At 41.3% G+C, this 15,135-nt stretch overlaps 1 protein-coding gene and 1 pseudogene across 3 annotated transcripts in view; both read right to left on the bottom strand.

The window, feature by feature from the left end:
- The window catches only part of NFIA (nuclear factor I A), a 372,641-nt gene that overhangs the window by 63,519 nt on the left and 293,987 nt on the right, over nt 1–15,135 (bottom strand). For all 3 annotated transcript variants that reach the window (XM_068539995.1, XM_068539996.1, XM_068539994.1), the window contains exon 7: nt 12,505–12,633. In XM_068539995.1, coding sequence (XP_068396096.1) covers nt 12,505–12,633 — 129 coding nt within the window. The remainder of the gene's footprint in view (nt 1–12,504; nt 12,634–15,135) is intronic.
- LOC137761698 (protein phosphatase 1 regulatory subunit 14B pseudogene) lies at nt 891–1,468 on the bottom strand (annotated as a pseudogene).

Here is a 15,135-nt window from a genome sequence, read left to right as displayed (position 1 = left end):
TGCTGGTAGATTTCACACAAGGGGAGGAAGTAGGAGAAGAATCGGTCCAGCGTTTGACGTCAGGGTACCAAAGTTTTACCCCAGGCTGGGTATCAACTAGCTCTGTGTCAGCCTCCTATGCACCTTAGTTTCCTCTGCTGCAAAATGGAAATTATACGTCTGTATGGTTTTTAGAGCTCAACTATTTTGGGTTTGAAATCATTCACTCCCTGTGCGAGTCTAGGAAAAGTTATGTAACTTTTTCAAACCTGCATTTCCTTGTCTGTAAATTGGGTAAAATAGCACTAATTTAAGAGATTTTCCCAAAAATTAGAATTATTTCTAATTCTAGGTGCCTAGTACACAGTGGGCTCACACCTTTAAAATGAATGTGTTGAGAATATATGGTGTGCCAGACAGCGTGCTTGATTCTGGGCTATTTATTATTCTTAGAGTTGTGTTTTTAGGATAAATTCAGATATACGAAAAGTAATCAGGATCATGCAGTGCCATGTGGCAACCTGAGACAATTGGGAATCAAGAGTTGAACTGTTCTCAACTGTTTTCATGGCCCTGGAGGTCCCCGGCATGGACTAAGTGTCACTCTTCTAAGACCGGGGTTTGACCTGTGCTCTGCAAGCTCCACCTGCAGCACGAAGTCACTTGGCTGGTTGGGGAGCCAAGCCCACTGCCCAGCACACAGGACAGCGTTGCTCTTATCTCCTGTACTGGACAGCTCTCAGTTTTGGCTGCCCAGCAGTCTTTCACCCTTTCTTCTGGAAACAGAGCTCTAATGTTTCTTTGGGTAACTATCCTTCCCTCCACCTCAGTCTGTCATTAGCCTAGACTATACCCTCCCCCCAGCTCTGTGGGTGCACATGTAACCCAGGCCACACCAATGAGAAACCCTGTTATCTTTTTTTTTTTTTAATGTCTAGGAAGACACCTCTGGGCCAGAGGCACGGGGAGCCCCACTCGTGGCACCAGGCCTGGCTGCAGGGCCCCCCAGTATTGCTGTTGCTATGAGGTCGGGGGGCAGGGGTTGTCCTGTGGAGCCACTGTTCACTTGCGTGGGGGACCCTTCCTTTCTTCCGGGGTGTGCTCAGCTTCTGCATGTCCTGGATCTTGTCCAGCAGGCCAGAGACGGAGGCCTCAGTGGGTTTGTAACAGTCCACCAGCAGCTCCTTGACCCCGGCAGCTGGGTCTCATCACTCTCCACATCCAGGAGTTCATCCACAGCAATCTCCAGCTCCAGGATCTCCCCTTCCTGGTAGTTGTAGAGGCCAGGGAGCTGCTCCAGGATCCACTCCTCCAGGTTGAGGCGCTTCCGTAGCTCCTCGAGGTCATACTTAACCGTGACCTTCCCTTGGCACCTTACTGGGCCCTCACCTGCAGCCCCAGGGGGGCTCTGAAAGCAGACACTGCCACTGCCCAGCTTGGGGGCCAGGACCACCAATGCTGTGCCCCCTGCGGGGCAGCTGTCCACCATGGCAGCTCCCCCCACCCCATTATTTTTTAAACATAAAGATTATTTTAAAAGTGAGCAAATGACCCAAACCAGGCCAATCAGAGACATAAGCATCCTACTCTAGGGAGTAGGACTGTCCCTAGATCTCTCGTGGAAGAGCTGCTCTCTTTCCCTTGGGATTGTTACATTGGTGGGGATTAAGTCTGGAGCTGCTCATATCATCAGTGCCATGATCTGAAGAGATTTAGTCTAAGAATCAAGTTCACACTGAGGACAGCAGAGCTGAGAAAGATAAAGATACAGATTTCTGAAGGTATTGTCTGAGCATCTGGATCCAGCTCTACCTGAAGCTGCAAACCCTCTGACTTTTCGATTACATGAACCAAGCCATTATTTTCTTTTGGGGAGACTGGAGGGGTGATTAAGCAATCTGGCTGGGTTCTTTCACTTGTACGAATATTTCACTTGAAAGGGTGCTTATTAACATGTCTTCTGTTCATTACTGGGTATGCAACAATTCAACAACTCTTATTACAGTATTCAGGAATTTGAGGTTTCAGGAAGATCTAGAGATATCCCTCAGCAATACCAAGGTTTTCTAAATCTGTACTGTATGCCAATAGAAGGGACCCATACAACCTGACACAAATAAATCCAAATCCCCACAATTACTTTAAAATACCTGTGCTATATTATCCCTTTCTTTAATTCCCCTCTCATGAATCTCATCCAAGTAATAATTATTTGTCCTTCTGTTCTACTAGGTTGCAGGGGCAGGACTGGCTTGTCTGGTTTGTTCATTAGGGCCTAGCACAGTGCTTGGCAGATGATACATTCTCAAAAATTATTTGCTGAATTGACTCTTGTAAATAACAATGGTGCTTACCTCCCTTTTTTTTTTTTTTTAAAGATTCTTTTTTTGATGTGGACCATTTTTAAAGTCTTTATTGAATTTGTTACAATACTGCTTCTGTTTTATGATTTTTGGTTTTTTGGCCGCGAGGCATGTGGGATCTTAGCTCCCTGACCAGGGATCAAACCGGCACCCCTTGCGTTGGAAGGCAAAGTCCTAACCACTGGACCGCCAGGGAAGTCCCGGTGCTTATCCCTTTAGCAAGAGCCATGCCTGAATGAAGACAAGCCAAAGCAAAGTCTTCACCATGGCTACGGGCTAATCATCATGGAAGGGGGTTCACCTGCCTGATTGGGGAGACCCCCCCCCCCCCGTTCTTCTAACCACACAAGAATAATGGGATGGAGTAACCGGGCTGGCTCACTTCCCTGAGGCCCCATCTCTTCTAGGCTATGAGGCTCCTCCTAGTGAAGGGAAACACACACTCCTTCTGGACCCACAGGAGCAGAATAAAAGAGAGAACTGGGGATGGGGAGTGAGGAACGAGGAAAGTGAGAATCCTTTCAAGACAACTACACAGAAAGACAGCAAAAAATGATACGGGGACGGGGGGAACCTGAGACAGTTAACATTTTTAAAAATATATATATATTTATTTATTTATTTTTGGTTGCATTGGGTCTTCGTTGCTGTTTTCTCAAGTTGCAGTGAGCAGGGGCTACTCTTCGTTGCGGTGCATGGGCTTCTCCTCGCGGTGGCTTCTCTTGTTGCAGAGCACGGGCTCCAGGCGCGCGGGGTGGCTTCTCTTGTTGCGGAGCATGGGCTCTAGGCGCGTGGGCTTCTGTAGTTGTGGCACAGGGGCTCAGTAGTTGTGGCGCACGGGCTTAGTTGCTCCACGGCATGTGGGATCTTCCCGGACCAGGGCTTGAACCCGTGTCCCCTGCATTGGCAGGCGGATTCTTAACCACTGTGCCACCAGGGAAGTCCCTGAGATAGTTAACATTTAGTAACATACTAATAACATATGTGGCCCTTTCCATATGTCATTTCACTTCCTCCTCCTATTAACACCTTAAAGTTCTGTACAGGTGGGAAATTAAGAGACCAGCAGAGGATGGGTGACTGGCACAAGCTTATGCAGATCCCAAGTGGTCGGCCAGGATTTGCATTCTATTCTGGCTGACTCTACAGCCCATGCTCTTTTCACTGCACTCTGCTGCTCCCATTTGAATTATTTTTCAGAGGTCAAATGGCTTATTTCCTTTCATGATATTTGCCTCATAGGTCCCTTATTACCGTAATACAACCTGGCAACTCTGATGTTCCTCACATGTGTTTTGTGCATAAGAAGAACGAATTGTTTGGGGTTGGGGGAAGCAACTGCCATTTAATACTAAGAAATGGCAAATGTAAATTTACTGTGGAAATATACATTTTAAAAAAACATTCCATACACGTGAGAGGTTAAATACACTAGTTTCAACAATACAAAGGATGCGGCATGAAATGGGTAACTCTCCGTGATCCTGCAGCCACATTAACAGGACTGTACATTCCCATTTCGAATATCAGTGCTCACCCCCCTTTGCCTACATGGATGATAAGCTGATACTACATAAACATTGTTAAAGCTACAGTTCCATGCTACAGTAATTCACTTAACTTTAACATGATTTATGGTTCTGTCAATCGGTGAGGTTGAAAACCCTGTGCTGAAGCTTAAATGTGAGCTTCATATTTAAAACAGCAAGTGTGTGTGTGTGTGTGTGTGTGTGTGTGTGTGTGTGTGAGACAGAAGAAAACATTTCATATAGAGATACAAGTCCAATATTGACTTTTTATCCTACTCTGAAAAAAAGAAAAATAAAGAATGAATCTAAACATGGAATCAACATTATATTAAGCTAAACCAGAACGACCTGCTTGGGATTTATCTGATTATGTGATTTATAGTATAAGTGATACCCAGAAGTCTTATCAGTGACATAATTTCCAAGAAACCTTGCTCAGAACCCGCGCCTTCACTGTGGCTGCATGTGTGGATTTATGGTTGGGGGGGCGGGTAGGGGAGTGGAAGAGAGGGAGGGAGAGATGGAGAGATGGAGAGCAGCTTCTTTTGTCCAGATGAGTTTAAATCTGGGTCCACGTGGTTAATCACCCATCACCCTATTCTCTCCGGTGCTCACCCGGGAGGCATTTTGCCTCTTGAAGAGATTAAGGAGCCAATTGGTCTTACTGCTCTAACCTGTCCTCCTTGGGACCACATATTAACAGATTCCACTGCAGAAGAGCTCTCTTTAGAAGTTTGCTGCGGGGATGACAAATTAACCCAGCAGGGTGTCCCACACATCTACCTCAGTACAAATTATTAGTGTAATAGAGCTTTTAGTTATGCATTTATCTAGTAATTATTGAACGGTTACACAAAACCAAGCTGAGCAGCCACGGCCCTTTATGAGGCTTGCTCGGTGGGTGGCCTTACAGTTCATTTAGGATACCAGTTCACTTGCAGACAAATTAGCTAAACAGCCTTCTCCTTTAAATATTTTCCATGTCACAGTGAAACGCTTTACAATACAATAAAGGTACAGTTTTAATTACATGCTTCCTGACTTTTGTTTAGTGGTAGTTTTAAAACATTTGCTGGCACTGTTTTTTCCTTTGGCTGGGCAGTAATAGTTGGTTGTAAGTATCTGGCTAGTGAATTTAATAATTTCCTGAACTGGGACGTAAAGGGCCTTTGCTAAAAAGCTGCTTCTCCTCTTTACCATTCAGTTCCTTCAAAGCCCATCGACAACGTTTCCCATTAGGCTGGGCACCGGCACTTGAGCTAACCTTGCCCGGTGTTCACAAGCCCTCTTACTCTCTTTTTAGTGCTCCTCAAAGGTGGTACTTGTTAGGTCTGTGATGCCTGCATCTGGAAGTCAATTCTGATTGTTAGAAAGACAATGTAATGTCTTCTCAAATGACATACTCCAGTAATAAATAAACACCTTGCATCTGGTGGCAGATTATTTCAGCGCCTTGTTAGCAACAGGTACTTAATTGCTTCTCATTTTCCTGAGATGATTCAATTGCACTAAACCAGGAGAGACAAATTAGATTCAGCTCCACTGAAAGGAACACCAGCGCGTTCTACAACTAAGTTAAGAAGTTTTCCTAAGAGGCAAAGAAGTTTGCCAATATGATACGAGAATGCTGAACGAAACTACCGCTTAGGTAGAGGGCCTATGTCAAGGAAGGGTGCCATGGTTATGAGAGTGACGAGGAGCCAGGGACTATTCCTTCTTCAGGATCCTTAGTTTGGGCAGACATATTTATAATACCATAGAAAATATTCCATAAAAAGGGGATCAAATCATTTTGAGCTCAGCACTTCTCTTAATGCCCATGAAAGTAGAAGTTCTTAACTAAAACCAGGCAAGTGTATATCGAGCATTCATTCACCGTGCTATGCATCTCCCTAAATGTTGCCAAACACACGCACTTGAATATTGTATTATTATCACACATGGGGGATGGAAAGAACTCCCTATTATTCCCAAACTTTCTGTTTGCCTTCAATCAAATCCATGTGCTCATTCATTTATTCAACAAATATTTATTGAGTGCTTTCCTGATGCCAGGCACAAGGCTGAGGGATACAGGATATCGGGAGGAAGAATAAAGAATGGTCCCTGTTCCAATGGGCCCTGCCATCTAGTGATAACTGCTGCCTTCCTATTGTAACTCTCCTTCCTTCCTCCTCTATTATTGTCTATGAGTCTCCGCTCTTCCAACCTTTCCTGGTGACCTGAACTTCCTGGAAAGTTATCTTAATTCTCATAATTCTCTGCAGTATATTTTTCTTGGCCAAACGGGGAGATGTTAACTTCAGACCCTCAGATGTTTCATCACTAAGAGCAGGATCCCTGTTTGGGCCACGAGGATCATGGACTTAGAGAGGTTTATAGAGCATGTAAACGTCTGAACAGAAACTGGCAGGATTCTTTGAAAGCTGCACAATAAATCTTTGGTTTATATGGCTATTGTTTTAATACATCTCGTGCATGTTTTCAGAATCAGGGCAATTTGATTTCTAAACTCCCTTCACGTGTATGTGTGTATATATATATGTTTTGACCCATAAAGAAGTGGGGCTTTAGCCTTTTGCTCACATTTTGTATGTCTGGATTCCTCAGTACTTAGTTAAAGCATGACTGCTGTTGCTTTGCACGCTTACAACTAGCAGGTACTCTGTTTGAGAACAGGGGTAAATCACACTTGTGTGGACTCGCCCAGTGCCGAATGCCATGGTAGTTCTCTATCAGGTTGCCCCCGACCCTGACAGCACCCGGGAGACCCCATCACAATAATACATCGGCTGGCTTTCTTGTCTGCCCTCCACCAGGAAGTAAGCATGCTGAGGCCAGAATCCAAGCTTCTCTTTTTCACTCTATTCAGCAAGTAGCAGAGCACCTTGTACACTGTAAGTGCTTGATAAATACTTGCAGAAGAATGAACGGGTCCCCAGACAGTAATGAGAGTCTGCAAGCTAATTTCAATATTTAAAAAAAAAAAAAGCCAAACTGACCTCAAAAGTTGTCTTTGAAGTGACTCGCACCTACCAGAAACCCTGCGTTTACCAGTAGCAAGGATTCAGGGGCTCATAAAAAATGTCAAGTGATCTGTTTATGGCTGTTATTAAAAAAAAAACTCAGTGTGATAACACGGGTTATGTCATGCTTATCGAAAGATCTAAATGGCTATGTCATGTTTTTGACTAATAAAAATTGTGAAAACAAACTAATTGTTTAAATAAATGCAGTTGATTTCTCCCAGTGGTAGAGAAAAAGGTAGAAACTGCTGATATGGTGAAAAAAGGTACAGCACTGGAGACTAGATTTCTAGTCTTGGCTCTGGCCAGCTCAGATTTCACATTTCTGTGAGTAATGGGAACTACGCTGCTGATTGCTAGCCAGCATATTTCTCCCCTGTTTACCTACTTATAAAGCCCCAATTTTATACAGAGCAGCAATATGCTCAGCTAAAAAAACCTAGATTTTCCAGCCTCCCTTGCAGCTAGAGGTGATTGTGTGGCATAGTTCTGATCATGCTGTGTAAGATTCTATAAAAGGTGGCAGAATGAGCTGGCAGGCACTTTTTGCCCTTGTCGGTTCCCTTCTTTCTGCTTGGAATGCAGATGCATGGAAAGAGGGTAGTGGCTATGCTGTGACCATGAGGTCACAGCATGAGGATGAAAACGACCCATTAAAGCATGGGTAAAAGAAGAAATCTCAATCCTTGATGGTGCTTTGGTGACACCATGACGGTCCTGAATCATGTATTTGTTTCTATATGAGAAAAATACAACCTGCTTAGTCCGACTTTCAGTTACTTACAGCCAAACACATACTTAGTGGATACAGGGAAAGGATTAAACCAGAAGATTCTCAGAGCACTATTCTGAAATTCTATGGCTCTAGATGAAGCTCAATCAGTGCTTATTTGCGATTACTCTCAGCCTCTGCCTCACAACGTGTATAGTGCAGGCCCCTCCCTGCTTCTCAATCCCGAAAGCACAGAGTTGCCTTACCTAGTGCTGAGCATTTAAATTAAGTATCATTCATTATCTTGGTTTTGAAAATAGCAGAGACTTTAGGCAGAAACGTAAGTTTCAAGAAGACAAACTTTCAAGAAGTTCGAAAATATCTCTGATGAGTACTCCAAATAATTATCAAAAAGAGTTAGGCTCTTTTAAATCATCAGGCAAACCTACAACTCTTAAAAAGGCAAAAGGAAGAAAAAGGATTATTTTCTCCATTATCATGAATAAGATAAATTGTCATGATTAAATACTTTATTATGGTTGAAATTTTAAGTACTGGTAAAAGAAAGTCTTTGAAAGCCCAATCGTTCAGCTTGAAGTGCACAATAATTGTAATAACGTATAACAACGTACAAATGCCCTTACTGAAACTTAATCTCTTCCCCACTCCCTAGGACATTCCATAATTTTTAACCCCTTCACCTAATTTTAACTACATAGGTGGCAAAGTATTACCCCCATGATACAGATGGCCAAACTGAGGCCACAAGGTTAAATGATTTATCAAAGCCATAAAGAAAGCCAATATCAGAGAAGGGATTCATTTTAAGAAACCACATGTCTCTACCTTCACAAGGTAAATAGGAAAGTGATTAGAATTGCATAAACTAAGAAAAAACATAGCTTTTAATAGCAAAGGCTTACTTCATAATCTTGCAAAAGTTTTCTTTGGATGAAAGGCCATCGTTCTTCCTCATCTTTAACATTCCTCATAAAGAAGTACTATATAAACTATTATCCTTTGTCACCCTTTGTTCTTCTGAAGCAATGACAATCTGCCAGTGTCAGGGAGGGGATGAATGTCTCTTGTGTACCTTTATGTGCAACTTGAGTACTTTTTATTCATTTAAGCAATATTTGAGCATATTTGAGCATTGTGTATGAGACACAATGAAGATACCAAAAAGCACACATTAGAGATCCTTCCTCTCAGAGGTTTTGCTCTAGAGGAGGGACAAGACATGTACACTAACTAACAAAGCAAGACCATGTCGGTGGAGGGAATGTGCAGGCGTGGAAGTCTCCCGGAGTCTGCGGAGTGTGAGATGATGGCGGCCTGGGTGGAGCTGAGCAGGTGGAAGGTGGAAGGTGGTACCCGAGCTGGTCTTAGGATGGGCAATATGTGGACAGGCAAAGGCAGGAGGACAGCATGAGATTTTCAAACCCTGGATGAAAACGGGTGATTTAATTGTTTGTATGACCTGAGTACATACTCTACTTCCAGGCACTGTGCTATTGACTGCAAATACATGATTTCATCTACTCCTTCGATAATACAATCCTCTTGAGGTTGAGATTAGGATCTTCAATTTATAGATGAGGAGCCCATGGCTCCAAGAAAGAAAGTGATGTGCTAGGTTCTCACAGTTGGTGAAAGTGGTAGAGACAGGATTCAAATACCAGTCCATTTGACCCCCCGAGTTTTTGCACTTACCCACTCCCTTCAAGGCTCTATTTTCCTGCCTCAGCTTTACAATCATCAAAGAGAGGTTTCCTTTTTAAAAGGTGGCCACTAAATTTCCAAACATAGATAATTTTTGCAGTGAAAAATGGGGTCATTGTTTTTTCAGTGAGGAGACCTTGCTTTTCTGTAGCTCTGTTAAAATACCACCGTTGGCCTGGGCACTGAGGTACGTTACAAAGCTACTGCTTACTAACTGGTGTTTGTCTAGTCAAGGTAGTCCCCTGAGAAATTTTAAGGAAGGCAGCAGAAGTCTTGCAATCTAGGTGCTATCCAGAGGTGACTATTCCACGTAACTCTGAACAAGAGTGTAGTAAACAGCCTCTCCAGTGCCCCAGGATCCTGATAAAGGACACACCTTTCTCTTCTTCCTTTTGAAGCTGGATCATCTGTCTGGATTTTCGAATGATTTATCACTTCAGACTGTGGTAACTCCTTACAATAAAAAGAACATGTGCGGTTGAATTCTCCTTTATGTCCAATGTCTCATTTATTCCACACTGGCTCCCTCGGTCAGACTCTCCTCCTTTAAATCCGGCCTCATCTTCCTAAAATATCAACTCTTGCTCCCAGATGTGATGTCATTCCAAGCATTAGCTTTCCAACTAGTTCAGAGAAGAATAACCGGGATTACGATACCTGTAGCAAGTATGTCTTAAATAATAAGCACCTGAATACCAACCTTTAAAAAGGTCTTAGCCCAAGAGTGTCTTATGTTAGTCTATCTCAATTCTGTGATGCTGACCACAAAGATCCTGCTGAAGTATTTCATCTCAACTACCCCACTTCCCTTCACCAGACCACTAAGTGGGGCAGGATGCAATAAGAATGGGTACCTGAGTAGATTTCCCAGAAAGGAGAACTGAGGATGCTGGGAACCATCTTGAATTCTGGTGGGAAAAAAAGAATCTTTGGAATTCCATAATTCTTAAATTGAGCATCTTTCTCTTTTCCACATAAACAATTTCATGAGTATGAATAGATCAAAACTCACTGTCCTGTAGGCTAAGAAGGTCCCCTCTGGTTCAACCCAGTGTGGGTCATTTTAGCAAATGTGATTGTTTAGCATGAAGAAAGCACCCAATCATGGCACCCACAGTAACTGCTAGAATCATTTCAGTAATTTCTAGAACTATGGTTTTAAGGCAAGACACACAGAAGGCATTCAGTATTTATTGAATAAATGATAACGTATGCACATTGCTTTATGCTCCTCAAAGAGTCTCTACAAATATTGTTTTATTGTAGTTTCTGTATAAGAAGATGAGGTTGGGAGAAAAAATTCATTCAGCAGTAGTATTGTTCCCATTTTATTGATGAGGATATTAAAAAATTCAGAAGGTAAGTGGAAAGGGAAAGAGGCAGCTTAACCAACTAACCTGATTGCTGACATTGCTGCTTCCCAATCCTTATCGCCCTGCTGCACCCATGAGTCTTTTCTTTGCTTGGAATGCCCTCCATTCATGTAAGCAACTTTTAAGATTTGACTTCAATGTTATGTACACTTTGAAGTCTCTTTATTTGATATAAAGTGATAAGTAACAGTGCATTCCACATCATCTTCTAAATGCTTATTTTCCTGCACTAGATGATATGCTCTATGAGGACAGAAACCACTGATTTCCCAGTGTCTGTATAGTGACAGGTACTCATTAAATCCTTGTTTAATGGATGAAGGAACCTCCATAGTTCCCTCCTCTGAGGCCCTACAGAACTGTCTGCTTTTAACATTAATTTAGCATTTAGAATGTTAACCTGACCATAATAAAGATGAGAAACGTCACATGCCTTATCTCCCTGAGACCAAAAATCTTCTGACTAAAAGGGCTTTGTATTTCTTACTTCGCACCACAGTTTCAATGCTTAAGGAACGTTGACAACGAGGAAAATATCATACTGCCCCATTTAAAGAGACTCATTCTGGGACCACATAATCCCATTCAGATGCAAGGTTTTCAAATTAGGAAAAAATACATATATAGCTTCTCTGATTGTACCACACACACTCTCACACACAAGTGAAATAATTAGGGATCTTGAGAAAGTTCCGTCAATGATCACAAGATGTTCAAAGATGGGGCAAGTGAGCACCCATAATGGTGGACAGAGAAACTGCTTCACACAATAGTCAGAATACTTATTTTCTTCAGTGTGCTTTCTGCACGTGTGCATTGGCCAGCCCTCTCAACTGCCATATTTCCCTGAGATGCACACAGAGTATTCATAAAGGGATTCAGATTTGTGGCACTCACATTGAGATTAATGCAAGAAACATCAGTTTCCCCAGGCGTACGTCAAAGTAGACAAGAGACCATAACTTTCTAGGATGTTTTATGATACCAGCTGGTAGATCACAAACCTACCTAAACGAAAATCTGATGGGAGAAAGCAAACGTGGTTACAATTTTTCGTACTCCTACTGTGGGAGTTTCATAAACAAACTAATAAATATTTTCATCTTGCAATAAGATCAAGTTAAGTGATTTGCTGACATTCTCTTGAGGTTTAAAGCTTGTCTTTAATGTGAAATACAAATCATATTTCTTGTGGACACATTTTAATAATAAACTTAAAAGCACATGAGACAAAAATAATGAAAACATTGCAATGAAAACCAGACAAACTATCTACCACTTCAAAAGGAGGGAATGAAGATGGCTCGTCAACACAGTGATTGCAGACAACCTCAACGCAAAATGCCACATATTGAAATCGGGTTTCAAGGAAAGGGAATCAGCAGGGGTGAGAGAATGAAAATAAGCTATTGCTTGAAAAGAGGTAATCGACTACACAAAAATAAACTACCTAACACACGCACACAAATACACACACATGTGCGTGCGTGTGCCCCTCGTACAATTTGTAGGACAGATTTGATTTTGGTTTAATTCAAATTACCTCCCACCTCTTTTCAACATCCCACCAGCAAAGAAACAGGTAAGGATCAGGGTTTGATGCCAAATCTCTTGGATCCCTACAATTCCAAAGCAGCCCCCGAGGATAAGAAATTGGAACACTTGCTGCCTTTAGGACCACTCTGGGGGAGCCCTCATTGTCTCTCATTTTGCTACTCTGGTCCCATGTCTCTCATTTTGCTACTCTGGTCCCAAGCTCATGATCTGAGCACAATCAAGGGTGCCTGTGGAGCAGCTCACCTCTGGGTCCTGTAATGACAGGTCGGTGATGCTGTGTGAACGCCGTTCCCAGGGAGGAGGTCTGCGAAGGGGAGGGGCTGCTGAAACCAGACTTCTCCGACTTCTTCAGTGTGGTTGGAGATGGCATTCCTGGCAGGAAGGATGGATTGACAAGCACACTTAAATCACGGAACAACAGTTTAAGCAACCTAAAAGGTTAAACTTAAAAGAATTTAAAAAGGAAATCTACCTGTGAAGGGAAAATTTGTTTTGAATTGGTTTGAATTTGTCATAGGGACAAACAGGTGACAGAACGGTCCCCTGATATCAGCATAGAGTTGATTTCAACTTACTCTCCTAAATCGCAGTCCATTTTGGGGTTACTGATCTTCTCTAATTACGGAGCACCACTTCCCCAGTGCTTCCTGAAGTTGCTGCCTGAGCCAGTGGCCTCTCGGACCCTTTGTAAGGAAGGTTATAGAAGCATATGAGGACCTCATATGCAATCATCTTATCTTGCCAGCTACTTTACTTCAGTGTCAAGGCACTCTCTCCACATTTTATACAATTTAGCTATTTTAACATTTAAAAAACCCTCATCAATGGTAACTCAGTTGCTCATCCAATGAATAATTTATAATAGAAAAAAAAGAAAAGGTAAAAGTTAAAAAATAAAAGTTAAATGGTTAAATAAGGCATAACCAATACAAATAACACTGTAAAAGAATAATGACAATGGAAAGATATTTAATGACGTGAAATAAAGACATGGAAAGCAATTACAAAATAGGATATTACACAATGATGCCATTTTAAAATGTATTTCTATGTACAGAGAAAGAACTGGAAAGAAATATGCATAAACTATAACAGTAGTTCTCTCTGCATGTTGGATTTGAGTGATTTTCACTGTTTCTTTTTGCTTACTTGTTTTTTCTATGATGAACATATTTTATTTTAAGAAAATAAAAGCTTGTTTTTTTTAAAAATAGTATTTTTACTATAGTCTAAACTTTTCATAGCATTTCCAGCATAGGAAATGCTTTGGGAAGAAAATAATGGGAAAATGGTCCCTTGTAATTACTGCATCTGTAATGTTCTCGGCAACTACGCTGACACACACAACTAGAGGCATCTATCAGTTTGGTAGGGTGCCAATTAAAACAATGAAAACTTGGATATAAAAATAAAGGAAATGACTCCTAGTCTCCACATCACAGGAAAAATTTGGGCTCTTTTAAATTTGCAGCACAAAATTGGTCTGATTTCATGTTAAAAGAACCAAATCTCATTTTACTTATACATATCTACAAGTATTATGTTCTGCCTATGACTAGAGGATTATTTGGGTGAACTGGAAAAATAAGTAATAAAAATAATAATGATATTAGCATGTAAATGTTATCGAGTACTTGCTAAGTTCCACGTACTATTCTAAGCACTGTATAGGTATAGATCTGTTTAGAAATTTAGTTAGTCTAAACATGTCCTTGTTATTTCTAATCACAGATTTCCTTAATGAAATTCTACACGACAACCTTCAAGTGTGACCACAGATTCTATAAGGAGAGAGAACAGGTCTGCTTTGCCTGCCTCTATTTTCAGGCTATCGAACAAAGAGTCTAGAACATACCAAGTGGCCTGAAAAGATATGTAAACTACCTGTACAGTTCTTGGCTTTATCTGTGGCTTTACTAAGAGATGCCTGGACAGAGCAAAACTTGGGGTTTTGACCCTAAGAAAGAAACAAATTGCAAATCGGCAAGCACATTTGCATAGTCAGACACAAGGACAACATGAAGTGGTGTGTGATTTCACACGAGCTAGACAAATCCAGATCAGATCCGTTCTACAGATCAATATGTGTGTGATTTGAATTAGAAACAAGTCACTAAGTGACTTTAGCTATATTTGTTTGCTCGCTGAATCAGTAACCAAAGACATGGCATGCCAATGTCCTAACATCGTTAGGACAAATTGAGATTTTGGATCAACGTCCATTACGAGTAACCTAACCTAAGGTATCATCATGTAATTACATCACAGAAGAGATTTCAAATTAAAAAATGAAAGGAAAGAAATAAAAAGCTCCCAAATGTAAAGAAATCTCCCAATTCATTCAAAACTCTTCTGTGCAAGGCAATTTTTAGGCTTCCAACCAGTCCACTGATTTAAACTCAGTCAAATGCCTGAATTATGTGTCATGGAACAGAAATAGAATAGAAAATGAAAATGTCAAAACTTTTAAGATGGCAGAATTTTTTTCAGATGATGGAATTGATGATGAAATGCAGTATCTGAACTAATCTTATTAAAGAAAGCAAATGGCTGGACTCAAGGAAAAGTCATTTCTTTGAAAAGTTCATGTTTTCCAACCCATGCAATTCTAAATACGTCAGAAATGTTGACATGATTTAAACCCACCACTTAACGCTTTTAAAAGGGGAAGTGGAAGTTAAATATAGACAATAAGCATCAAAATGCTTATCAAGTTAGTAAATGGATTCAAAATGATCAAAATTTAAATCCTCTTTGAAAGGGTTAAAGGGAGAAGAAATACTGTCTGCATACAAGAAGAACAAGCCAAACTCTGTATAATCTTCTAAATTTATCACGGTCAAGTAATATGAACCCCAAGGCTGTCACGAATCT

The sequence above is a fragment of the Eschrichtius robustus genome, chromosome 3 (genome assembly GCF_028021215.1).
Source record: "Eschrichtius robustus isolate mEscRob2 chromosome 3, mEscRob2.pri, whole genome shotgun sequence".
NCBI lineage: Eukaryota > Metazoa > Chordata > Mammalia > Artiodactyla > Eschrichtiidae > Eschrichtius > Eschrichtius robustus.
Note: the sequence above shows the minus strand (reverse complement) of the source record. Positions and strands in the feature narration are given on the sequence as shown.